At 45.9% G+C, this 26,720-nt stretch overlaps 2 protein-coding genes and 1 pseudogene across 4 annotated transcripts in view; 2 read left to right on the forward strand and 1 right to left on the reverse strand.

The window, feature by feature from the left end:
* The first annotated feature begins 266 nt into the window (after positions 1-266).
* AVPI1 (arginine vasopressin induced 1) lies at positions 267-10,271 on the forward strand. 2 transcript variants are annotated; one of them, XM_016195017.2, is made up of 3 exons: positions 267-726; positions 8,163-8,459; positions 9,672-10,271. In XM_016195017.2, the coding sequence occupies exons 2-3, from the start codon at positions 8,173-8,175 to the stop codon at positions 9,829-9,831; spliced, it is 447 nt and encodes a 148-aa protein (XP_016050503.1). In that variant the 5' UTR covers positions 267-726; positions 8,163-8,172; the 3' UTR covers positions 9,832-10,271. The 2 variants fall into 2 exon arrangements, with proteins under 2 accessions (XP_016050503.1, XP_007538648.1); XM_007538586.3 differs by having other exon boundaries at positions 279-847.
* Positions 10,272-10,871: 600 nt separating this feature from the next.
* Positions 10,872-12,294, forward strand: LOC103127710 (large ribosomal subunit protein uL15-like; annotated as a pseudogene).
* Positions 12,295-13,040: 746 nt separating this feature from the next.
* PI4K2A (phosphatidylinositol 4-kinase type 2 alpha) overlaps positions 13,041-26,720 on the reverse strand; it is a 36,147-nt gene continuing 22,467 nt past the window's right edge. For both annotated transcript variants that reach the window (XM_016195020.2, XM_007538587.3), the window contains 4 exons: positions 23,461-23,560; positions 21,830-21,963; positions 20,925-20,984; positions 13,041-15,382 (listed from right to left, as the gene is read on the reverse strand). In XM_016195020.2, coding sequence (XP_016050506.1) covers positions 15,221-15,382; positions 20,925-20,984; positions 21,830-21,963; positions 23,461-23,560 — 456 coding nt within the window. In that variant the 3' untranslated portion in view covers positions 13,041-15,220. The remainder of the gene's footprint in view (positions 15,383-20,924; positions 20,985-21,829; positions 21,964-23,460; positions 23,561-26,720) is intronic.

Consider the following 26,720-nt stretch of genomic DNA (forward strand, 5'->3'; position numbering starts at 1 on the left):
AGTCTATAGGAGCTGCAGGTTGGCTTGCAGGTCTCAGAGGCAGAGGTGCTCATCACGTATAATCTGCAAGGCCCTATGCCTCACCCCTTGGCAGGAATGCGGCCCCGCCCGGCTCCCGCGCCAGTAAAACCGCGCTCTCCCAGAGGACTGACGTCAATGAAGGGGGCGCCTCTGGGCGCTGCGCTAGGGCGGCTGGGGGGGTTGGAGGGGAGGGAAGCGCCCGGGAGGACACGCCCACAACGCTGTCCCGCCGTTGATTGGACCCGGGGAAGCTTCGCACTCGGATTTCGGGGCCGGCAGCTGGGGAAGAGGGTGGAGTCGTGACACGCCTCTTGGCCCTCCGCGACCACTGATTGGCTGGAGGTTCTAGCGTTCGAGTTTGGAAGGCTCACCCTTCGGAGCGCTCACCGAAGCTCGGCCAACGATTGGCTACTCCGGGGCAGCGGGGCGCGTTCTCCGGGGAGCGGCGGCGGAGACCGAGGTGGCCTCTGCCTCAGGCATCTGGTAGCTACGTAGGTCCGCTGCCCGGAGATCGTGCGTGCGAGCGGATGGGCGGGCCGTCAGAGCCGGGTTGCCGCCGACGCCCGAACGGCAGATCCACTTGGGACCGGTCGTTCTTGCAGAGCAGCCACGGCTGAGGCCCCGAGGCCGATTCCTGCTGGGCTTGTCTCGGTGTGACCTCGGCCCGAACAACCCGCCCCGGCTCCTGTCCTGCGCCCGGTCCCGGTGATCACTTAGGCTGCAGGAAGCGGGAGCCGCTCTAGGCCGTGGCAGGCGCCAGGGTGCGAGCATCCGGGCTGCGCGCTCCATCTGGTCTCCAAGTCTGGGAGTGCTGTCAGTCAGCGTGGTGAGTGATCGCCCTGAATCCCCGCGGGGCGGGGCGCGGAGGCTGGCGGGGAGCCCTGCGCCCTCGAACACCCGCAGAAGCAGATAGCAGGTTCTAAGAGGTTCGAGTGGGCGCCCCCTCCAAGACCTCATCCACCATCTGAAGGCGCACAGATCACTGTGGCTGAGGACGTGGGCACTGGGACCAGACTACCCAGCCTCATCACCTCCCACCACTAAGCACAGATGCTTAACCTTTCTGAGCTTTTTTTTTTTAAATATCTGTAAAGTGAGGAGTGTCATGGTCCCACCTCCTCTTAGAGGTGTTTGAGGAGAGTTGCCTATTTCAGTGTGCTGTTCACGCTTGACAGTGACAGCTATGTCAATGGCAACTATGAATTGAAAATTCATAGGTAAGGGAGTAGATAGCATAGGACTTTTATGCCTGACGGAGGCTCCTAAATCCCAGGTTCAATTCCTCCGCACCACTGTAAGTCAGAGCTGACCAGTGCTCCTATTTAAAAATTCACAGATGAACCTTTTGCCCTCTTCTGACAAGAATGCAGACTCTCCCACCCTTAAAGGGGGGAGAGGTCTCAGGATGGTAATGATGGAAATGATAGTGTCTCATTCTATAGTTGCTATGGTTGAACAACCTTTTCCTTCCACCATTCATGATGTGATGTACAGGGGCAGATGCTTTTGCATACTTTATTTCCCTTTAGCCCTTTGCTATTTATTCCCTGGCAGGCAAGATAACTCAGTTTGACATGGTGCTCCTGCTTTACCGTAGCCTGGTTCCCACCACTCTGGAGGTAGCTTCGGTACTGTGATGACTTCCCTATCTGAAAAAGTCAGCCGAGGGCAGTAAAACCCTGGTGGTGAGGGGGTGGGGGGGAAGAGGGAGTCGGGAGGTAGCGCAGCAGGTTAAGCGCAGGTGGGGCAAAGCGCAAGGACCTGCATAAAGATCCCGGTTCAAGCCCCCGGCTCCCCACCTGCAGGGGAGTCACTTCACAAGAGGTGAAGCAGGTCTGCAGGTGTTTATCTTTCTCTCCCCCTCTCTATCTTCCCCTCCTCTCTCCATTTCTCTCTGTCCTATCCAACAATGACATCAATAACTATAATAAAAATAATGAGGGCAACAAAAGGGAAAATAAATATTTTTTTAAAGCCATAATTCTCATGTCTTTGATGACGAGAAAATCGAGGAAGGGGAAAACTTGAAGTTTGCCAAGGTTATCCATGGACTACTAGCACAACCACAATTACATTCTTGAACTCTTGAAAAAAAATTATTCTTAGGGGAGATAGCATAATGGCTATGCAAACAGTTTCATGGCTGAGTCTCCCAGGTTCCAGGTTCAGTTCTCAGCACCATCATAAGCCAGAGCTGAGCACTGCTCTGGTTAAAAATAAATTAATTAATAATAGTTAATAAAACTTAAAAATAAATAGGAGTTATTCCTAGACCTGATGGCAGTTTATTTCCAGGCTATATCTGAGAATAAATCTAAGGGAGGGACCCAATTTGTTCCTCCATCTTCCTGAGTATAGAGTCAAAGGTCACTGTGTCAACTCCTTTGAGGTGCCCCTGGTTGAAGTTAGCCCCTGCAGGCTGGGAGGGCCCACTCAGCTATTTGAACTGAGCCTCCCATTTGGCTGCTGTCCAGTGACTTTTCAGTGCTTGGAAGCAGGCCAGGACCATAAGAGTTGATTTGGGCCTCCAGCCAGTGCCTCTAGTTATTTTGCTCAGAGACCCTTAACTTCCTATTTCAGAGGTCATTGCCATCACCAGGGTTCTCCTTAGGTGGTGAGCTAAGAGATGAACTAGTTGCCACGCTACTCCCACACTGGGTTCTGATGCTTCTGACGTATCCAAGGGACACTCAATAGTGCACCACACTTACACATTGCAAATTCATTGTGTGGTGAATCACTGTTTAGAGTTCTGCCACTCATTTACTGCCTGCTTTCAAACAAGCTGAACTTCGTCATTTTCAGTCTTTGATATTTACTTTGAGGTTCATTTATAACCCAGCCTGAGGCATTTTGCAATGAGCCTTTACTCATTTGCTCATAGACTCATGCTTATCTTCAGAAATGAAAGATCCATTTGTAATTTTAATATCCTTGTGGTTTCATTTTTCCACTTCTAAAATGTACCATTGTTCAAGTAAACACTGACTTTCCTGCATTCAGGTGTGGTGCAGGAAATTACAGGGTGAGTAGCTACTCAGTGCACTGAATGAGATGGGAAACGTTCCTTCTGATTCTCTTTTCCCAGCTTACCATTGAGTCCTCTGAGACATACTTTGATTTGTTTTTTAGTTCATGAATATTACTTAAAATTTAGCCTCATTCTATTTGAATCCCAGTATAAGAGCTAAGAGTGAAAAGCCTTTGGAATCTGGATGTCAGGCAATGACACTGCATTAAGCGCACATAGTACAAAACTCAAGGACCCGCAGAAGGATCCCAGTTTGAGCCCCCAGCTCTCTACCTGCCAGGGGGTAGGTGGCTTTACAAGCAGTGAAGCAGGTCTGCAGGTGTCTATCCTTCTATGTCCCTTTCTGTCTCCCTCTCCCCTCTCAATTTCTCTCTGTCCTACCCAATAAAATGAAAAAATTAAAATAAAAAACAAAAAATGGCTTCCAGAAGCAGTGGATTTATAGTGCTGGCAGTGAGCCCCAGTGATAACCCTGGAGGCGAAAAAAAAAAAAAAAAACCTCAAAATTGGAAGGTATGATGGGGAGTCCGGCGGAAGCACAGCGGGTTAAGTGCAGGTGGCACAAAGTGCAAGGGCGGGCGTGAGGGTCCCAGTTCGAGCCCCCGGCTCCCCACCTGTAAGGGAGTCACTTCACAAGCGGTGAAGCAGGTCTGCAGGTGTCTGTCTTTCTCTCCCCACTCTGTCTTCCCCGCCTGTCTCCATTTCTCTCTGTCCTATCCAACACCGACATCAATAACCACAACAATAAGAGCTACAACAGTAAAACAACATAGGCAACAAAGGGAAATAAATAAAGAAAGAAAGAAAGGCATGGATGAGGTTGGAGACTAAGATTCTCATACATGTTGTGTTGCTGTAACTCAGTGGCTGGGGCAATACCATGAATGCCAGCAGGGGTAGGGGTGGGGGTGGGGGAAAGCTATGAGAGTCAGTCTCTAAGCCATTTCTTCCCTGAGGCAGCTACTGCTACTTTTTTACTTTTTGCTGCCATTCTCCCCAGTGAATGGGTGAGAGTCCATAGGTATAAGAGGGACAGTGCCCCTTCTCCCTTCATCTCAGGAGACCCTAGGAATCTGCCTTGGACTCAGTTATTGCCAGCCTAGAGCTCTTCTCCTCTTTTAATATTTATTTATTGGATAGAGACAGAGATAAATCAGTATGGAAGGAGGAGATAGGTAGAGAGAAAGAGACATACCTGCAGCACTGCTTCACCATTTGTGAAGCTTTCCTCCTGAAGGTGGGGACTGGGGACTTGAACCTGGGTGGTGTGTGCGTTCTACCAGGTGCACCACCAGCCACCCCTTCCTATGTTTTTGTTTGTTTTGTTCTTAATATTTTATTTATTTTAGTGAGAGATCCAGAGAGAAAGATAGAAACTGACCATAACACTGCTCACCTCTGGCTTATGATGGTGCTAGAGAGTAAACCTGGGGCCCCGGAGCTGTAGGCATGAAAGCCTTTTACAGTCTCCCCAGCTGCCACCTTCTTCTTCTTCTCCTCCTCCTCCTCCTCCATTTATTTATTATTGGATAGAGACACAGAGAAATTGAGATGGTAGGGGGAGACAGAGTGGAAGAGAGACAGACACCTGCAGCCCTGCAGGTGGGGACCAGGTGCTTGAACCCAGGTCCTTCCACACTGTAGTGTGTGCACTTAACCGGGTGTACCACTGCTTAGTCTATTCTTCTTCCTCTTCCTCTTCCCAGTCTCATTCTTCCTCCTCTTCTTCTCTTCCTCCTCCCATTCTCTCTCTTTCTCCTTTTCTTCCTCCTCTTCTTCTTTTCTTTTAATGAGAGAGAGAGAGAACCAGAGTATCACTCTGGCACATGTATTGCTGGGGATTGAACTCAGGACCTCATGCAATAAAGCCCAGTGTCCTAGCAGCTGTGCCACCTTCCAGGTTATGAGTTCTCGTTTTCTGTCAGACCCAGACCCCATCACTTACAGCTAAAAAAATGCTATCTGGTTTCAAGGAAGACAGAGAAGGGGAAGTACTCCTTAGGTACCTAATTAGAGAGACCTGTCCTAGGTGTTGCTCTGAGGCCCTGGCCAACAAGCAAGCCCATCCTGCTTGTGGAGTCACTGACTCCCCACTGCACACACCCTCAGAGAGCACCAGCACGGACCTGTTCCCCAGGAATGTAAGAGGAAAGCAGGCCCAAAGAGGCTTGCAACAGGCCCGAGGCCTCTCAGTGGAAGAACTGTGGCTTAAACCCAGTCCTCTGACTCACATGCCAGTGCTGTGCACAGAGCTGGGTTGCAGTTCCAGATGTCTTTGTGAAAACTGGTGCTCTTCCTCTTCAGGGTACCATGTGTCTGAGGCAGGGACAGCCTGCCACCCAGCCACCAGTCCTGACAAGAGCAGAAAGATTAAAATAAATTCTGTGACCCCACTCCCGCCTTGCTTATGACACAACTCATTGCTCTTCCTTCCTATTGGAAGACCCCCTACTCCCTCCCACTGTAAAGTGTGTAGGAATAGCAACAGCAACTCACACTAGAGTTGTGAAGATGTGTGCTTGGAGCCGACTAGCCAGAAAGGCACCTCAAGGTCTACCAGATAGCTTGCATGGATAGTACACTTGTTCTATCTTGGGCATGACCCAGGTTCCAGCCTGACCCCCAACTGCTCTGAGGGAAGCTTTGGTGCTATGGTATCTTTCCCTCTGTTCCTGTCTACTTGCAAAAGTCTATCTGGAGGGGCTGGGCAGTGACATATGTGATAGAGAGCACACATTATCATGTACAAGGTTTCAAACTCCTAGTCCCCATCTGCAGATGGGGAAGCTTCACAAGCAATGAAGCTGTGGTGCAGATGTCCCTCCTACTCCTCCCCTTCCCTTGCTCCTCCTCCCTCAATGTCTGTCTTATCTGGGAGCTGAGGACTCAGCATGCAAACACTGAGCCCCAGCAGTAATCCAGGTGGCAGAAAAAATAAAAAGTCTGTCTGGAGCAGTGAATTCCACTGATGAACAAACAGAAGGCAGTTCACTGAGGCCTAGGGAGATATATAGCATAGTGGTTATGCAAAAAGGCTTTAATGCCTGAGGCACCAAAGGTCCCAGGTTCAATCCCTAGTACCACCACAAGCCAGAGCTGAGCATTGTCTGGTAAAAGGACAAAAACAAACATATATTTGTGGTCCAGGAGGTGGTGCAGTGGCTAAGAAACTAGACTCTCAAGCATGAGGTCCTGAGTTCAATCCCCAATAGCATAGAGTGATGTCTGGCTCTTTCTCTCTCGTATCTTTCTCATTAATAAAATAAATAAAATATTTTTTAAAAAATTTCAAAAAAACCATGTATTTTTTGTAATGATTCAGAGTGGCTTATAAGCCTGGGCTCTGTATTCATCACTTAGACCATAGTCTAGCCTTGGCTGAGTCACTTGTACTGGGAGCTATGTCTGTTCCTCTGAACTGACAGGATGACAGCAATGTCTAATCCTCCAGCTGCTTTGAGAACAAGGCACTCCACAGCTGACTTTCCTGTCCCTTTGGTGGTCTGAGTTGCCTGGGTATGTGTCACCCAGCTCTGGAGGTGTAACTACCATGCCTAACCGGTTTTAGCTGAATTCCCATCTTAGTACCAAAGGAGAAGCAGCTTTTAAAATTCCCGTTCAAGGTTTTTATTTAAGTGTAATTCTTAGGAAATTAAACTGTGTCAATCTTCTGTGGGCTTATTTCAGTTATCAGGTCCTTTGATCAGCCAGTAATGTGACCGAGGAGGTAGAAGACATGCTTTGCATGCTTTAGGCCTGGGTTGGATCCTCAGCACATGACCCAGCAGTGCTCTGTTCTCTCATTATTTACTGTTATGTATCATTATTGTTTTTATTATTATTTTGGTCATTACTAGGCTTTACTATTCCAGGCAGGGTGGGGGACACCACAGCACCAGAGCTTTCTCCAGTGCTGTGGGGGCCAGGCTTGAACACATGGCAAAGCAGGCACACTATACAGGTGAGCGATTTTGCTGGCTCTCAGGTCTCTCTCAGGCTATACTAGAGACTAGAGTGGGGAGCTGGGTGAAATGCTTATGCCTTGGTTATTCAAAGCCAAAGGAAATCATCTCATTTCCACCTCATGAACATGATGGGGAGGGGGGCTTGAGTCCAGGTCTTTGCACCTGATTGCACTCAACTGGGTGTGCCAGCACCTGGCCCCCATAATGTCATATTCTAATCCTCTTTGTCTGCCTCCATTTCCCTGTGGCCCTCTGAATGGTAGTTAGATCTGACTGATCTCCTTCATACAGGGCTTGAAAATTCTATGGACTCGGTTCACCCCAGAATCCTGAAAAAAAGGCAAGCTGACTCTTTCATTTTCAGAAGGAAAAGCACACACATCACATACTGTCCTTAGTACTTTGTGTCTTCACTCATTAGTCACAGCAACCCTGTTAAGGTGGTGCTGGTAGCACCTGACAGGCTGACACAGGAAGCAGCTGCAGTGTGGCAGGTCACCCTGGCTAGGAAGCATCAGGGGCAGCTGAATAGGGGGTGGGTGGGGGGGGTTCCAGGCTGGTGGTACAACTCCAGAACCTCAGAGAGAGCAGGGCTCTGTAATTAGGTTTCCTCATCTGGGACACAAAGACAAAAGCACCTACCTCATGGGGTGGTGCTCACGTATCAGTGATGTGATGTGAGCACAGCTCTCACAGCAGAGGGTGACACCAACACATTCACACTGCTCTTGGCATTGCCACCAGGCCCTGCCTGGGTCTCCTGGGGTCTGTGTGAACGTCAGGCCAGACAAACCTGGGCTCTATTTCTGGCTCCACAACCTAACAATTCGCTTTGTGACTGTGACAGTATCATTCAACCCTAGTTGGACTTCATTTGTAATGCAGGGACAATTCTTACCTCCCAGGTTTCTGTGACTTGTAAGTTAGATAACACATGTCAGACACATAGTACTTTATGATAAAAAAAAAAAAATGTGGCTATCAGAGTTATTTGCCCAGGGTGCACTGGCAAAATCAGAGCGACTTAGTCTTCTCTGGCTTGTAGAGAAGCACCAGAAGCCCTTGCATTAGACAGGACTCCCTGATTTGGGGTGGGGCTAGGGAGTCATTCTAAGCTAATGTCTCTCCATGCTTTCCTTCCTCAGAGCACCTAGAATGGGCACCCCAGCCTCAGTGGTGAGTGAGCCGCCCCCCTGGCAACCCCCAACTGAAGGCCGGGGCCGAAAGCAGGCCTCAGCCAACATCTTCCAGGGCACTGAGCTGCTGCAGATCCAGGGCCTGTTTCAGCGCTGTGGGGACCAGCTGGCCGAGGAACGGGCACAGATCATCTGGGAGTGTGCGGGGGACCACCGGGTAGCAGAAGCCTTGAGGAGGCTGCGCAGGAAGAGGCCCCCGAGGCAGAAGCCCCTGGGCCATTCACTCCACCACTGCAGCCGGCTCAAGTAGGTTCCTGGGACAGAGGACAGCACTAGCAGTGTCCATTCCACCAGTCCTGGCTGTGACCTCGACTCACTGCTGGCTACTGCCTACCTCATGTCCACCATCTGGCTGGCACTTAAGATTCCTGTTACTAGGAGTCACATAGCACCCTGGGAACTGCATGGGCAGGAGTGCCTAAGTCATATCAGTGTCACCTCATTTTGCAGTAATTCCCATCCAACTTGAGAAGGTGATTATTGTTTGGAAGGGAAAAAAAAAATGTTTAACCTGCATGTTATACAACAGGTGATATTCACAAACAAGTGTGACTGAATTATTGGCTATGGGATTAGAGATAAGCATAGGACATAAAACATAGCAGGCACTATAGGATCACTGAGAGTGACAAACCTAGTCCTGGAACAGTCAGCCTCAAGAGAATGAGCTGAACCACTGATCTAAAACAATCCCGGCAGGTCACACTCCAGGCTCCCTTCTTCTGCCTGCTTTCTCTAGGGCCCAAAATCACAACTTTAGACCTGAACAGGCCTTTTCAGACCACTAGACTCAGTGGTAAAGATGTTGCTTATGTCACCTGCAATTGATTAGTAATCCCTACTCAAAATACTAAGAAGGCTACTTGGTCCCTCTAGTCCCATGACTAACTAATGGTGCCTTCTGTGACCACAGGACAAGGAAGTTTTTTTTTTTTTAATTTTTTTCCTTTTTTTAAATATTCCCTTTTGTTGCCCTTGTTTTATTGTTGTAGTTATTATTGTTGTTGTTATTGATGGCGTCATTGTTGGATAGGACAGAGAGAAATGGAGAGAGGAGGGGAAGATAGAAAAGGGAAGAGAAAGATAGACACCTACAGACCTGTTTCACCACCTGTGAAGTGACTCCCCTGTAGGTGGGGAGCCGGGGGCTCAAACCGGGATCCTTGTGCCAGTCCTTGCACTTCACGCCACATGCGCTTAACCCACTGTGCTACCGCTCAACTCCCAGGACAAAGAAGTTATAACCATGTTGAATAGCACATACCCTGATCTAGTCTGAGTCTTGTATAGAAGAGAAACCTGAAAAGCATGCCTAGTGATACTGCTTTTGGGGTAAAAACAGATTTAGGGCCCTGATATCATGCTTAATAGTTCAGCATAAAAATAAGATCTGTTTATTCCCTATTTGAGCCTTCCTGTTCATGTTGGCTTACCGTACCATACTCTTGTGCCCTGCAGGTCCCCAGAGCCCCATACTCCAGTGACTGACCCACAGAGCAGTGCTGTGGAAATGGCTTCTGATGATCAGTACCTGAATTCCAGGAGAACAAGTGCCAGGATACGCCAGGACTGGAGGAAGCCTGACCCCACAAGCTACCTCCATCAGATCAGACATTGATCTGAGAATGGGGCTGACAATGGCAGTGTCTTCCCCAGAGATCATAAGGACTCCAAAGAAAACCTAGGGAGGCAAAGATGGAAGAGACTCCCCATGTGGGTAAATCAGAGATTACTGCCACAAACCTGTTCAATTCAGAACAGGTCTGAAGCTTCCACTGAGTTCTGTTATGTAGAACTCAATTTTTACCAGAATGAGAAGTAGTGGCCATCCCTGCCTTGGTCCATCCCAACCTAACACTATAGCCGGGCTGCACAGCATTCCACTGGAGACTCGAGTGATGCACACTCAGGCTGACACATCTCCACTCCTGACAGAGCCTTCCTGCTACTACTTCCTGCTACTACCCTGGTCCAGCAGCCAGCCCCCACGTCTGTCCCTGTCAGGCCAGCTCAAGGAAACAGGTTTATGTAGCAAAATAAAAACATTTACATGCAGAACTGTGTGAGTCTTTCATAGAAAGGGAAGATCCAGTGGGTTCTTTAAGGCAGTGAGTAAGAAGGCTCACTGCAGGGAAAAGAGGGCTGGTTTCCTTCTTTCTTATCCCATCCCGAGTGCCCCGGGCCAGTGTCCTGTTTAGAGGTTGTCAGACTGAGATGGGGGAAGGCTCCCAGGGTCAGCCCTGCTTACTGGGCAGTGGGTTCCTGGACTTGATGAGTTGGTAGCAGAGTAGTAGGTGCGAGCTACTGAGTTGACTTCATCCCTACAGGCCACCATCCCGTGGTGGGGTCCTGGCTGAATCATCATTCTTGAACCTCTTGCAATATACAGGGTTTCCTGGAGCTAAACTGCTGGGGGGGGGGGTATTTATTTATTTATTTTTAGACATTTTGTTCACTTTATTTAAATGAGAGCTGAAAAAAAAAGCCTGATTAATAAAGAACTGAAAAAAAAAATGAGAGCTATAGAAAGGGAAAGAGACCAGAGCACTGCTCAGCTCTGGTTTGTGGTACTAGGAATTGAATCTGGGATCGCAGAGCCTCAGAAATGAGTCTTTTTGCATAACCATTATGCTTTCTCCCCAGCCCAAGGTGGGTTTTTTTATTATTATTACTATTCTGGCTTTGGTTCAAAAGGAGCATCTTCTATGCTCACTGGCCTTCAGCTCCTCTACAAGTCTCTTCTGTTTGATTATCCATCCATCTTTTAAGAGTCCTGGTTCAAAGTGCAAGGGGCAGTGATGCCCTCTTGTGGTCAAGAAAAGAAATCGGTCCAGCTCTTTCCTTTCGGCAGCTGACATGCCATCCACTCAGAAAGACCCAGAAACTTCAGGGCCAAATGAGCCACAGCCAAGGCAAGCACCAGAAGCACCCAGGAGACCATGGTAATGCTGGTGGCATGCATTACCACAGAATCAACTTCGACAAAAATATCACCCAGGTTACTTTGGGAAAGTTGGTATATAACATTACCGCTTAAAGAGGAATCAGAGTTTCTGCAGCAAAGGTGGGCGCAAGGAATAACATCATTGCAAGACTGGCCAGCTCCTCATGGGGCGCGAGCGCTTCCACACTACAATCATCATCTCTGGCATTATGCTATTCCACTGCAGAATACTGTGCCCCAGTATGGTTCCGTAGCCCCCATGTCCACTTGGTCGATTCCAAATTATATTCCTCCATGAGGATAATTTCTGGAACCATCCGTTCCACCCCGGTTCCATGGCTGCCAGTTCTTAGCAACATCGCCCCGCCAGATATTCGTCGGGATGCGGCATCATCTAAGTTCATTTCCCACGTCTATGCTCGACCGGACCTGCCAATATACGCGGATATCTTCGCCCACCCTGTCCAACGCTTGACGTCTCGTCACCCAATCTGGTCCCCTACGCCTACACTGAACTTCTCTGTTCCAGACTCTTGGAAACAGAGTTGGCAGTCAGCTGAGGTAAAGAACAAACACCTCATCACAGACCCCTGCAAGCGTCAACCCGGCTTTGACCTAGCACGTTATGATTGGGCCCTCCTCAATCGCTATCGAACAGGCCATGGCTGGTGCGCCGCTATGTTCCATCGCTGGGGAGCCAGAGACGACCCGAACTGCCCCTGCGGCTCCAGACAGACTATGACCGACATAGTCAACGACTGCCACCTCTCTAGATTCAAAGGAGGTCTCGAAACTTTACATCAGGCTCAACCTGACGCTGTTGACTGGCTACGGAAGAAGGGCAAACGCTAGAAGAAGAGTTTCTGCCCAACTGTCAACCTGGATAAACTATGGACCCTAGTCAGTGAGCAGACACAGGAAAATGCCACCAAAAAGAAAACTAGAGCTGCTCCTATCCCTGATGTGGTGCGGTCAAGCCACTACAAAGTTCTTGGGAAGGGAAAGTTCCCAAAGCAGCCTGTCATTGTGAAAGCCAAATTTTTCAGTAAAAGAGCTGAGATTAAAGGTGTTGGAGAAGGCTGTGTCCTGGTTGCTTGAAACCACACAGGAGGGTTCATTAAATCCTATAAATGTTAAAAAAAAAAAAAAAGAGAGAGAGAGAGGGAAATTGACTCATATTTCTTACACCAACCCTTTAGGACTTGATGATTTTGAGACTCAGAATTTGTTTGGATTTTAGCAAGCAGTCAGTGCAAATACCCTAATAGAGAAACATCTCAGTGGTCTGGGAGGTGAAGCAGTGGATAGAGCACTGGACTCTCAAGTACAAGGTTCCAAGTTCAATCCCTAGCAGCTGATAAGAGTGATTCTATATCTCTGCCTATCATTCTCCATGAATAAATAAAATCTGGGCAGGGGAGATAAAATAATGGTTATGCAAAAAGACTCTCATGCCTGAGGCTCTTAAGTCCCAAATTCAATCCTTGATCCCACCATAAACCAGAGCTGAGCAGTGCTCTGGTTAAAAAAAAAAAAAAAATCTTTCTGCTTAACCAAAATAAAGTACCTCCATGGGGGAAAAAAAAACTTAAAAATAAATAAAATCTTTAAAAGAAAAATATAGCAAAAGAGATGAATGATAACAAATATTCCTATTAACAGGAATACATGCTGACTGCAAACAGCTTCATGTCAGTGTACTTTCAGGTCTGGTTTAGACGTCAAATAAGCTGAAATTTTTGATTCTCAGCCATATTTTCTTCTAGAAGGAAGTAGTGTCAAGAACTCTATTTCATCAACTCCATGAAAACACAGGGTTCCTTGTCCATAAGACCTTATTCCACCTTGTTTTTCTTCCACCAAAGAAAACAGGACAACAAAGGTCAGAATTGGATTTGTTCTTCATACATTTGCATTGATTTAAATACAATTTCTACAGTGCATTAGAACAATACCGAGGCAGCAGCACTCTCTCAGCCCCGCCTCTTCTCCCTGACACAGGGGACAGGGCCTATGGCTGCCAGAGGGCCACCCAAAGGCTTATCCTGGCACTCTGGACCCCTGCCTCTCTAAAAGCCCACATTCAAGGCAACTCGAGCATAGATTTCAGGGGGGAATGGGCAGGCCAGGAAAGGATGCCTGGCACTTTCACCCACCATGCCTGGGCCCAGTCCCCTCTAATATGGGTGGACCCCAATTTCCTCTCAGTCACAGAGCTGATAAGGATAGGTACAATGTGCAGATCAGCCTGGCTGTGCAAGGCAACCAGGCTCCTCTTTAGAGATCGTAGGTTCCCCTGACAGGGGCTGTCACATGTGTAAAATGACTATGCAGAGTTCCCCTTCAGGCCCTGGGAGCTCAGCTGCTCCTGCAGTCTGAGGACAAGGCATTCTCACAAACCCACTCCCCAAGGCTAAGGCCAAAGTCCAGGGGTGCTGAATGGGACTGTCAGGGCTGGGACAGGTGGGAAGCTGTGCCTTCTCCGCAGGGAGGACATGTGTACTGGTTGCGGAGACTCTTCTTGTTAGCAGGGTGGTAGCCCAGGACAAGCTGGTTCCTGGAGGCTGAGGGGAAGGAGACTGACTTGGCACTGCTGAGAGGGCTGCACATCTCTGCTCTACCTCCTATTGGCAGGAGCTGGGCAAAGGGTACTTGGCCATTGTCCTCTCCCCCCTTCTTTGGTTTGTCAAACCTTCAAGATAGTCTCTCTCCAAGGCTGATTGACCGATGGCAGAGTGCCAGGAACTTTAAAGTGTCCAGTACCACAGGGCTATCCCTTGGCCATAGAAGCAACTTCTCTTCTCCCTCCTGAAGCCATTCTTTGCTTTGGTGTAGAAAGGGCTTGGACAACTGGCAAGGGGGACAGCTCAGGAAATGGACATGGGAAAAGAAAGATGCACTGAGGCGGGCAGGCACTGGGACAAGGTGAAGGCCTCTTTCCTCTGGGCCCTGCCTTTCTTAAGAAGGCTTGAAAACTGGCCTGGGCCGAGAAGTCAGGAAGTAAAGGGAAGCCACTGGTTAGGAAGCAGAGATAAGCTCTGTTACCTGCACAAAGCAGCAGTGATAGAATAAAAAGAAGTCCAAGGATCTATTATCTTGTCCTGTTAATAGCTGAGACCTGCCCCAGAATCCAGAACTAAACTCCTAAATCAAGAGAGCTGAAAAGGGGGTGGGGGGAATCATACATATAACAACAGGGGAAAATGAGAGGACTAGAAGAGTTTATCATCTCTGACTAGAGCCAAGGACACAAGGAAGCAAGGCTACATTTACCCTGGGCTCCCAGCATATCCTTAGGTCATGAGACTCACTTCTACATGCTGGTGAGTCCACTTCCCCACTCCTGCCTTTGACAGTGGCAGGCAAGCTGCATATCTCAACTAGTAAGGCTGGATCCCAAGGAAGACAGGGAGCAGAGCCATCAGTATGACCATAAGCAGAACTGATGGGAATCCTAGAGTAAAAGGATCTCTGCTCTGGAAAGTGTGTTTGGAGGCTCTCAGCCAGCCTATTGCACTGGTGGGAGAGAAAAGGGAAGACGATTTGGTAAAGGAGGAAAAAAAAAAAGTAGGGAGGTGGCTCTGGAGTCACCCAGCTGCCTTGGTCCATGGGGGTGAGGAACAGCCAGGCACCCGAGTGTCTGGGCCCATGCAAATATAGGTCTGGATCAGAGGCTTCTGACAAGAGGATCTAGGATTCTGCCTGGGTTTTGCTACTAGCATTTAAACTTCTTTCTGTTATTATTACATTTTTCTGATGCAGAATATAACAAGGAATTGCAACAGTAGGGTGTCAGGGAGGAAAGGGGATTTCCCGGCCAGTTCACAGGAGATGCTAGGAGGGGGGATTCTCCTTCCGCAGAATCAGGAATACTTGCAAGGAGCTCCAGCCCTCCTTGGCACTTATCGAAGCCCAAGAGCAAGCAGCGTCCCTTGGCCTGTGCTTCTCCCAGTGCTCGGAGAAGTCCTGCTCTCCACCTGCTCCTCTGGCTTTCCTTACAACCTGCTCCCCAGGCTTCCTCCCAGCCCAAGTCTCAGACAATTTGCCTTTTCCACCTCTGGTGCTACCACCAGGAAAAGAAGGGCTTCCGACTCTGAAAGCTCTGTGTGTAGGATTCATTCGCAGACCGTTGGTGTGAACGGGCCGTCTCAACAATCACAGGTGGCATCTGGACGAGGTGCAAGGGACTCTTGTTGTCTTTCAGGGCCTGGGTCAGGTTTAGGATCTATGGTGAGAAAAGTGACATGAGTGAGAGAAATATCCAAGCATCTAGGGCTGCCTCTGAAAGGAGACTGGCAAATAGAGTGCTCTTATAAATCAATTAAAAAAACAGCACCAGGGGCCTGGCGGTAGCGCAGTAGGCTAAGCGCACATAGTACTCAGAGCAAGGACTGGAATAAGGATCCCAGTTCAAGTCCCCGGCTCTCCACCTGCAGGGGGGTCACTTCACAAGCAGTGAAGCAGGTCTGCAGGTATCTTTCTTTCTCTCCCCATCTTCCCCTCAACTCTCGATTTTTCTCTGTCCTATCCAACTGATGCAAGCACAGGCACCACCATGTGAGCTGCTCGACACAGTACCAGCTTCGCAGGAAGTTCAGCACGGCTAGACTCTCCAGGCCAAACTGAAACCACCTTGCCTTTTGTTATGTATAGGGCTTGGGATTAAGCTCTGTGTGGTCTTAATAATATTTACCTATGGCCAGGCTCAGAGCCTGACCAATAACAAAAGTAATGACAAAACCTGCACTGCACTCTGTAAGACTGATGATAATGGAACAAGCAATGCCAGTAATGCAGAATTTTTTAGGAGACTCCAAGAGGAAAAAATGTTTTCCCCTTTATCTATACCGCTTCCTTTAGTATTCCCCCTAAAATACAGAGAAAGATTGGTGGTTCCCACAGTGGAGGGGCAACCTCACATAGCATAATTAATAAATGGAAAGTTATGGTACCTGCCTAGATACAATGGGTCTTTTAATCTACCACCCACCACTATGTTCCCACTTCCTTATGCAGGAATAGTACACGAGAACCTAGGTCACACAGTGAGCATACAAGAAAGATGGATTCCAATTAGAGAGCTTAACTTTATGGAGAGGCTAGCCAGGTCAGCATTACCTTGGTGCCTTCCCAGTAAGGAACAAAACAAAACTCTTTGATCAAACAATGGAACAGGCTGTTCAATTTGTTTAAGGTCCCTAGAAACATAACAAGCTTGAACTTTTTAAAATATATATTTATTTATTTATTCCCTTTTGTTGCCCTTGTTGTTTTATTGTGGTAGTTACTGTTGTTGCTAGCCCCCGGGGATCCAACAACAATGAAAACAATAACAACAAAAATAATAATAACAACAACAATAAACATTAAGGGCAACAAAAGAGAAAAAATAACCTCTAGGAGCAGTGGATTCATAGTGCAGGCACCCAGCTCCAGTGATAACCTGGGAGACTAAAAAAGAAAAAGCACTAATACAAATTGCCAGCTGAGTAAATCTTTCAACCAGTCTAATAAAGAATTTGCTTTAAATAGTTCACAACTGATTCCTGGCAGCACATGTACCAGAGTGGAACTCTAGCTTTTCTCTCTCTCTCTCAAGATTTGTTTATTAATGAGTGGGGAAGAGGAGAAAGAATGAGTAACAGAGTGTCACTCTGATGCATGTAACACCAGGGATAGAAGCCAGGAACCCACACTTAAGGGTCCAGTGCCTTAACCACTGCACCAATACCCAGGGGACTCCTGTATGATTTAAATAATAAAATTAAATTTAAAAAGTACAAATTAAAACAAATATAAAACCTTTTTTTTTCTCTTTCTTTCTTCCCCCCCGCCCCTTCCAGTTAGGAAAGATACAAAAAACAATGACTCCGAATTGAGGAAGATTCAGAGACATGGCTATAGGGCTAGATCAGATCAGGGGAAAGATAGCTCAGAAAGCCACGTAGACAATAAAGTCTTAAGATGAAACAGGCCCTCTGACTCATTTAATTCCATTTGAAGAGACTATGGGAGTTCAAGCACACACGACAATGGAAGGAACTTTGGTGCTGAGATCCCACCATCTCTCTTTCTATCTGGGAAAAAAAAAAAAAATCAGCCAAGTATGGTGAAGTCCCAGCAACGATAGAAAAGATAAATGAACTGGGGCCAGGTGGTGGCGCACCTGGTTGCACATGTGATAATGCACAAGGACCCAGGTTCAAGCCCCCAATCCCCACCTGCAGGGGGAAAGCTTTGCAAGTGGTGAAGCAGTGCTGTAGGTGTCTCTCTGTTTTTCTCCCTTTCTTTCTTTTTATTGTTATTTTTTTATTTATTTATAAAATGGAAATAATGACAAGACCAAAGGATAAGAGGGGTACAATTCCACACAGTTCCCATGACCAGAACTCTGTAGATAAAGTAGCTAATTAAATATAATAACTAGTGAACTGAGAAGATCCAACTCTTCAGTTTATTAATGTTTTATTTTTTATTTAATTAATTTTTTTTTAGGAAGGGCATTTGGAAGTAGTAACATATGCTTTTTTCCCCCCCTTTTATTGCCCTTGTTGTTTTATCGTCATTGTTGTTATAAATGTCATTGATGTTGGAAAGGACAGAGAGAAATGGAGAGAGTAGGGGAAGACAGAGGGGGAGAAAAGATAGATACCTGCAGACCTGCTTCACCATTGTGAAGCGACTCCCCTGCAGGTGGGGAGCCGAGGATTCGGACTGGGATCCTTACTCCGGCCCTTGAACTTTTGATTTTTTTTTTTAATTGATTCATAAGCTATGGGGGTGGAGTTTTTTAAAAAAATTTCTTTATTGGGGAATTAATGTTTTACATTCAATAGTAAATACAATAGTTTGTACATGCATAACATCCCCCAGTTTCCCATATAATAATACAACCCCCACTAGGTCCTCTGTCATCTTTCTTGGACCTATATTCTCCCCACCCACCCACCCCAGAGTCTTTTACTTTGGTGCGATATGCCAATTCCATTTCAGGTTCTACTTGTGTTTTCTTTTCTGATCTTGTTTTTTTTTTTTTTTTTAATAAAGAACAGATAAAAAATATTATAGTAGGCCCAAATGCTAAAGAAAAAAAACCACATTTTATTGCTATTTTAGGATTTTTTTTTCCCTGCATTTTTTTTCTTTTAACTCCTGGCTCAGAAGCTTTATAGTAACAACTTCTATCACCCAAACATGACTAACTGGAGGTTTTTCACTTTCCCCCTCTGGCTCAGTGTTGGCAGAAAGCTCTGAACTTCAGTTCCTGTGCTATATGGTTTCTGTAAGGCAGAGGCTCATCCTGTGTGGTGTGTGATTCAATCAAGGAAAGATGTAATTGATCTAGTGGCCACCTACATGCTGGGGAGCTGGACATTCATTGAAATCTACAGTGTTTGGACACAAGCATCCCAGGCTGTAAGGTGCAAAAGGCCCCCAAAGGACATTAATAACAACAGGTGAGTTGGGAGGTAGCTAATAGAATAAAGCATGAAATCAAAAGCATGAGTTCCCCGCCATCGCATGTTACAGAGTAGTGTTCTAGTCTCCTCCTTCTCTCTTATTAGTGAATAAATCTTAAAAAAAAAAAAAACTTATGTAAGGATGCATACGGGGGGGGGGAGATAAAAGCACACTCTCCTCCCAACCACTACACCTCTGTCACCCATAAGTGGGCTGACACAGTGCTGGTGTGGGGCTGAGTTGAGGAAGGATCAGAGAAGACAGCACAATAGAGGTAGAAGTACAGCCTGAATTATTTGTTAAGTCTGTTCCATTATGCTGAGTTCCATAATACCAAAGTTCATCATGTGGCTTTTAGGTTTCCAAAAGTTCTGCCAGACTAACTGGTCCTTTATATTACTATGGAAATGTTGAAAAACTATGTAATTGGGAGGCCAAGCAGTGGCGCACCTGGTTCAGCGCACACATTACAATGCACAAGGACCCAGGTTCAAGCCCCTGGTCCCCACGTGCAGACCCATGTGCAGAAGGAAAGCTTTACAAGTAGTGAAGCAGGGCTGTAGGTCTCTCTCCCTCTCTATCTTTCCCTCCCCTCTCAATTTCTCTTCCTCTGTCTAGCAATAAATAAATAAAACATTTTTTTAAAGAAGCAACTATGTAATTGGTATTCAGGAGACAATAATAATTATAGTTCTTAAAGCTTTTGTCCATCCCATTCCAGGGTGAGAAATGAGCTCAAGAAATCCCAAGAGTTGAGGAGCCAGATGATGGCTCACCTTGTTGAGTGCACACGTCACAATGTACAAGGACCCAGGTTCGAGGCCCTGGGTCCACTTGCAGGGGAAAAGCTTTGCAAGTGGTGAAACAGTGCTGCAGGTGTCTCTGTCTCTCTCCCTCTCTATCTCACCCTTCCCTCTCGATTTCTTTCTGTCTCTACTAAATAAATAAATGAAGATAATTGAGGTCGGGAAGTAGCGCAGTGGGCAAAGCGCAAGGACTGGCATAAGGATACCAGTTCAAGCCCCCGGTTCCCCACGTGCAGGGGGGACACCTCACAAGCAGTGAAGCTGGTCTGCAGGTGTCTATCTTTCTCTCCTACTGTCTTCCCCTCCTCTCTCCATTTCTCTCTGTCCTATCCAACAACAATGACAGCAATAAAACAATAATAATAACATGGGCATAATAATAATTGGGGAAAATGACCTCCAAGATTCACACCCAGACATTTGACCAGAATTTGTGCCCTTATCTGTTAGACCATCCTATCTCTCTTAAGATTTCAAACAGATAAGCAGAATGTCACTTCCCTCTTGCTCTACAAGAGTTTTAAAACAACTTTTCAAAAATTCTTTACTATACATTGGAGGACCATGCCATGGGGATTTTCTTAGCTCTCTTTGATGCTCTGATTTTCTTAGCTCTCTTTGATGGGGAGAAAAGAAATATGACTTGTAAACTATAACAAGAAAAAAATCATAATCACAGACAATATCTAAATGCTTATCATGTGGCAGGCATTGTTTTTACATAATATTTGATATGTACTGTCTCAGAGAGTACATATCAAAGTATTATTATCCCATTTTAAAAAACAAAACTATGAGGGTCAGGCAGTAACGCAGGGGGTTAAGCGCACATGGTGCATGCTAGGAAGGGTATAGGGATCCCAGTTCGAGCCCCCAGCTCCCCACTTGCGGGGGGGGGGGGTTGCTTCACAAGTGGTGAAGCAGGTCTACAGGTGTCTGTCTTTCACTCCCCCTATTTCCCCTCCTATCTCAATTTCTCTCCGTCCTATCCAATAACAACATCAATGGCAACAATAACAGCAAGGGCAACAAAGTGGGGAGAAATGGCCTCCAGGAGCAGTGGATTCGTAGTGCTGTCACAGAGCCCCAGCAATAACCCTGGAAGCAAAAATACATAAATAAAAAATAATAATAAAATAAAATAAAACTAGCCAGTGATGAAGCAGTCTGATTCCAAAGTCTACTTCTTTACCCCTAAGGTATATATATCTTGTCCTGAATATCTTGAGAACAGAAGCCACTGTATTACAGCCAATTGGCTAGAAGAAGAAGGCAGAGAGCTAACATATAGTAAGTGCTTCACCATGGATATAATAGAAGAGGTGACTGATGAGGGAGAGAGGGCTACCTTTCCTCTCCTATGTGTCATGGCAGAGTAATATATTCTACATATACTGCTAAAGAGTTAAACATACAAACTTTACACATTTATTCAACATAAGCATAAAACCCTCCCAGAAAGCTCTCTGGGATGATACCAGAAGGATGTCCCAGGCTTACCTGTCCCCTCATGACTGCTATCTGCTTATGGAACTGCCCCCTGTCAAAACCAGGATCTTTCTGCAAAAAGGAAAAAACAAAATAATACAGGAGATGGAACCTACATGAATCCCGCAGGAGAATCCATTTTCCTACTCCAACTAGAAACTTCCTAAAAAGAGTACCCACACTAAGCCTGATAAAGTTAACTACCATTCCAAGAAATCCCCAATTCAGAGGGAAACAGACAACAAATAGCTATCTTATCCAGAGACTGATCATTAACTGTAGAAAATCCAGGCTCTGGTGCTCCATTTGAAAATGAGAGTTCTGTAGATACACTCAACCACATGACTGACACCATGGATACACACCAGTGTGGTACATTACAGGTGTTCCCCCACACACACACACACAACCCAAACCAATCCCATCCCAATTAGTTCTCGCTGTCCAAATGTAGAAATCTCACTGTTCACTGGCTAGCCGAGTCCAAAAGGTGTTAGCCATTTTCTCTGCAAATATCATCAGGAGTGGTCTGGGAGGTGCCACAATGGATAAAGCATTGGATTCTCAACCATGAGGACCTGAGTTCAATCCCCAGCAGCACATGTGCCAGAGTGATGTCTGGTTCTTTCTCTCTCTGCCTATCTTTCTCATAAATAAATAAATTCTTTAATATATATATCAGAAAAACTGTTGGGGGATAGGGGGAGCTTTCAGGTCCTGGTGCACAATGGTAGAGGACCTAAGCTAGGGGTGAGAGTGTCTGGCAGAAAACTGAGAAATTTTATATATGTATCAAAAACTATACTTACTATAAACCATTAATTTCCCTTCCCCAATAAAAAGAAAGAGAGAGAGAAAGAAAGAAAAAGTATAAAGAATTCTTCAATATGATGAGAGCTGATGATCCCAGGGCTAACCTTAAAGAGTTCATACAGGTCCTCTTCCAAGTCCTTGATAAAGTTGGGGTCAGATATCTTTGGAAGAATCAGGTCTTTGATCTCTTGAGAGAATGGGACTTTCGCCTGGGGCAACCAGGCCCAGTAAAAAGGATCTGAAGAGAGAAGGCAAAAGCAAAGCTGAAGTTAAAAACAAAGACCTTGCTTGTCTGTATTCTTGACCTAACAACACTACAAAAGACAGAACATCTCTCCTTTGATAAATAACAGAAAAGAAAACTCACAAGAACTGTTAACTGAGGATTACAGGTAGTAAGTGGTAGAACCAGGACTTAAATGCAATCTGCCTAATCCCAGAGCATATGCTTCCCCCCACCACATCCCCCCCCCCAGACTCTGAGGCCTTCTGAAGCACTAGCCAATCTAAAAGCAGTTACTTGTCTCTCAGAAACTGAGATGCACCTGCTGAAAGACAGAAGTATGCAAAGTTACTAGTAGCCTCCTATTTGCATCTGTGACTCTTTCCAAAAGTCTGTTATGACAGGGTGAGGTTTGGCTACTCAGATACCTTTCTTCTGACATCCTAGACAACAGTTTATACTTAAAGACACAAGTAGAGTTAATTATGTTAGGTCAGTCCTCAGAAAGAGTAAGAAAAAAAATAAGCAATAAGATGAAATCCAACTTTATGCTTCTAACAGGGATAATATATGGCATAAATTAAAAATGATAACAATATAGTTTACAGCTGGGTGGTGGTGTACCCAGTTGACCACATACATTACTAAGCACAAGGACTTGGGTTTGAGACTGCACTCCCCACCTGTGGAGGGGGAGGGACATTGCACAAATGGTGAAGCAGATCTGTAGGTCTCTCTTGTTCCTTCTCCCTCCCCCTCTCTCTTTTGTTAATATTTTTGTTTATTATTATGGATAGGGACAGAGAGAAATTGAGAGGGGAGGGGAGATAGAGAGGGACAGACACAGAGAAATACCTGCAGCCTTGCTTCACCACTCATGAAGCTTTCACCCCTGCAGATGGGGACCAGGGGCTTGAACCCAACTCCTTGTGCACTGTAGTGTGTGCGCGCTTAACTAGGTGTGCCAATGCCTGGCCCCATCTCTCTCTCTCTCTCTCTCTCTCTCTCTATTTATCTATCTTCCCCTCCCCTTTCACTTTCTCTCTATCCTATCACATAGTGGAAAGGAAAAAAAATGGCTGCTGGAGAAGTAGATTCATGGTGGCTGTACTGAGTCCTAGCAGTGACCCTCAAGGCAATAAAAACAAATTAAGAGGGCCAGGTGGTGGCAGACCTGGTTAAGTGCACACATTAAAGTACTCAAGGACCCAGGTTCAAGGTCCTCATGCCCAGCTGCAGGGGGAAAGCTTGTGATGAAGCAGGGTTTCAGGTGTCTCTCTGTCACTTTCCCACTATATCTTCCCTCCCCTCTCAATTTATCCGTCTCTATCCAATAATAATAAAAACATATTTTAAAATAATAAATATGGAATAGTAGCTATCTATAAGGCACTGTGCTAACATGCATAAGTAGTATTACATTAATAATTCTCAGGAAAATCCTGAGATGAATACATTATAATCCCCATGGCACTGAGCATGAATCAGACCACATGAGTATAGAGAACTTACATGCCCTCCAGGAGTCGGGATGCTTCAGGGGGAAAGCCAGCCCATTGTCGATGGCAGCCACCTTGATAACAGGCTCCTTCACCACCACCCAGTCAGAGTCCTGAACAACAAACGAAGACTATAAATACACTTGGAGTCCAAAACAAGTTTCCATAATATTACCCAAATGTAACATAGTTATGGCACCTCTGGCCTAGCCCGTTTCAGTGTTCTTAGTTCTCCTTAAAGTATATTTCCCTAGGAGTTGCTACAGTTGTTGGTAAGAAGAAAAACGACAGTAACAAATGGCAAGCCATTTTTCTTAGGAAAGGCAATGGCAATCCTGAGAGTATGGAGAAGAAAAAAAAAAAATCAGGTAGGGGGTAGATAGCATAATGGTTATACAAAGACTCTTATGCCTGAGGCTCCAAAGTCCCAGGTTTAATCCCCTGCACCACCATAAGCCAGAGAAGATCAGTGCTCTGGTAAAATAATAATAAATTTTTTTAAATCAAGGGAGTCAAGGCAGTAGCGCAGCAGGTTAAGTGCATGTGGCACAAAGCACAAGGACTGGCGTAAGAATCCAAGCTCGAGCACCGGGCTCCCCACCTGCAAGGGAGTAGCTTCACAAGTGGTGAAGCAGGTCTGCAGGTGTCTATCTTTCTCTCCCCCTCTCTGTCTTCACCTCCTCTCTCCATTTCTCTCTGTCCTATCCAACGACAACATCAACAATAATAATAACTACAACAATAAAACAAGGGCAACAAAAGGGAATAAATACATTTTTTAAAATTTTTTTAAAAAAATCAATACCAGCAGGTCATGGTCCTTTTGTGTGGACCTTAACTACATGCCACTTAGTCAGTGCTGGCCACAGTTTTCAATGAGATAAGATAACTATGGGGGGGGGGGGAGCAGTTGGCTGCTCCTCCACAAGGGAGTCTGTCCTTACTTCAATGATACACAAAATGGACGCACAAGAGCCAAACACAGAAAGAATGGGTAAATAACAAACTATTAATAACAAATAAAAATTAAAAAAATGAAAGAGTGGGTTATGCTATCCCTGGCAGCCCATATCAAACACTGCCACAACTGTGGCTCCAAAGGGATGAAGTTATCTAATATAGAGCCCTGATATTAATAAATTAGGTCAGGCAAAGATATTAGCTCTCATGCACTGTTTACAGAAACTGCTTTGCCAATATTAAGGAAGACCTTTAATGATCCAGAAGGCCATGACTTGCCAGCCTAAAGATGCACACCAGCCCTGCTTGTCTTTTGCCTTCAAGGCAAACAGTAGAAGTTAAACATATCATTAGGAAGGAAGCCCATTGTAGATAACTTAATGGTCTCTAAGCCTAGTCCTGTTTATTCTAAACCTATCTCCTGCTTTTCAAGAAATAAAACAAAACAAAAGAAAGAAAAGAAAGATAACAAGACAGAAGTTTCCAGGGTCAGAGAAAAGATGTATGTGACCAAGTAGAGGGTCCCTGGTTCATGCATTAGCACCACATGGCAACAGAATCAACACCAGGAGAAGCTCCACAAATGGTGGAACAGTGTTGTGGTCTCTCCCCTACCCTTTCTCTGTCTTTCCCGGAAGGAAGGAAGGAAGGAAGGAAGGAAGGAAGGAAGGAAGGAAGGAAGGAAGGAAGGGAGGGAGGGAGGGAGAAGCAGCCCCAGTTAACTGACATATCATCATGCAGAAGGACCTGGATTCAAGCCCTCACTTCCCATCTACAAAGAGGAAGCTTCACTAGCAGCTAAGCAACTTTGCAGGTGCCCATCATTCTGCCTCTCTATCTTCCCTCCCCTCTCAATTTCTCTGTCCTGTCAAATAAAATAGAGGGGGGTGGGAATGGCCTCCAAGAGCAGTGGATTTGTAGTAGTGCTGGCACTGAGCATCAGCAATAACCCTGGAGGGGGGGGGCGGAGAAGGGAGGGGAGAGGAGGGGAGGGGAGGGGAGGGGAGGGGAGGGGAGGGGAGGAAAGAACTAAGGTGGGAGTAGAAGAACAATGCAGACATGGTCCTGGGCTCTGCAACAACAAGAAAAAGTTTCCAGCCTTGCCTCCCAGTATAAATATTCTCTATAACAAAGAAGGAAGGTTGAAGTTGATTATTTGAGCATCCTTCTAGCCCCCACTGTGGTCTTTGGGCAATATCCTCCTTTTTGTTAAAACTGGTGTAACAATGCTTGGCTTTCTGTGCACTGGGCCCTCTTGCTTCAATGAGCTACATGGTTTCACACTTCAGATTCACTGGTGCCATCACAGTAACTCACCAGTTACTAGAACAGCAGCATCAACCCCCACCCCCCACCAAGGTACCTGAATTTTACCAACTTGGCTAGAAAATCTGTAACAAACAAATTCAAGTAATTTTGGTATATAAATTTAAGAATCCCTATTAGAAAAGTAAAACTAGGGTGGGGTAGATAGCACAAAGGTTATGCAAAGAGATTCTGGTGCCTGAGGCTCCAAAGTCACAGGTTCAATCCCCCCCACCACCACCACCATAAACCAGAGCTAACCAATGCTCCAGTTAAAAAAAAAAAAAGGTGGGGGTAGATAGAATAATGGTTATGCAAAGTGACTCATGATGCCTGAGGCTCCAAAGTCCCAGGTTTAATCCCCCAGCACCACAATAAACCAGAGCTGTGCTCTGGTGTTTCTCTCTGTGTCTCTCTCTACATCTCTCTCAAAAATAAATTAAATACTTTTAAAAAATACATATTATTTTTAAAAAAATAGAAAGAAGAAAAGTAAAAACACCTGTAAAGATGGATCATGAATCATTGCATTTTAATTTGCACAACGTTATACATCAATTATATGTTAACCAAGCTGCAAGGAAGGAAAAAAAAAAAACACATCTTGAATAAAAACTAATCTCACTCTTCCTCCAGTCAGACTCCCTGCCAGTATTTTTAAACATTCATAAACATGCAGACTGAGCAGGGACAGAGAAGTGTGGTAGAATATGGAAGCAATGAGAGAATAAAACACATTTCAGAAAGAAGCTTTGTCTGAACTGATGTTCTGTGGAATTGTGGTTATTGAGAAGAGTGCATGGTTTTAAAAAAAATGTTAAAAATCATGGGCCAGTGGTGGTGCACATGGTTACAATGGTGCACATGTTACAATGCTCAAAGACCTGGGTTCCATCCCCCAATCCCCACCTGCCGCAGGGAGAAAGCTTTACAAGTGGTGAAGCAGGGCTGTAGGGATCTCTCTGTCTCTCTCCCTATTACCCCTTTCCCTCTCAATTTCTGACTGAC

The sequence above is a fragment of the Erinaceus europaeus genome, chromosome 1 (genome assembly GCF_950295315.1).
Source record: "Erinaceus europaeus chromosome 1, mEriEur2.1, whole genome shotgun sequence".
NCBI lineage: Eukaryota > Metazoa > Chordata > Mammalia > Eulipotyphla > Erinaceidae > Erinaceus > Erinaceus europaeus.

Excerpts from the sequence above, each read along its gene's own strand:
- AVPI1 (XM_016195017.2), top strand. The coding sequence starts at position 8,173 with ATGGGCACCCCAGCCTCAGTGGTGAGTGAGCCGCCCCCCTGGCAACCC. Across the intron at positions 8,460-9,671 it reads CACCACTGCAGCCGGCTCAA|GTCCCCAGAGCCCCATACTC; the intron begins GTAGGTTCCTGG and ends TGTGCCCTGCAG.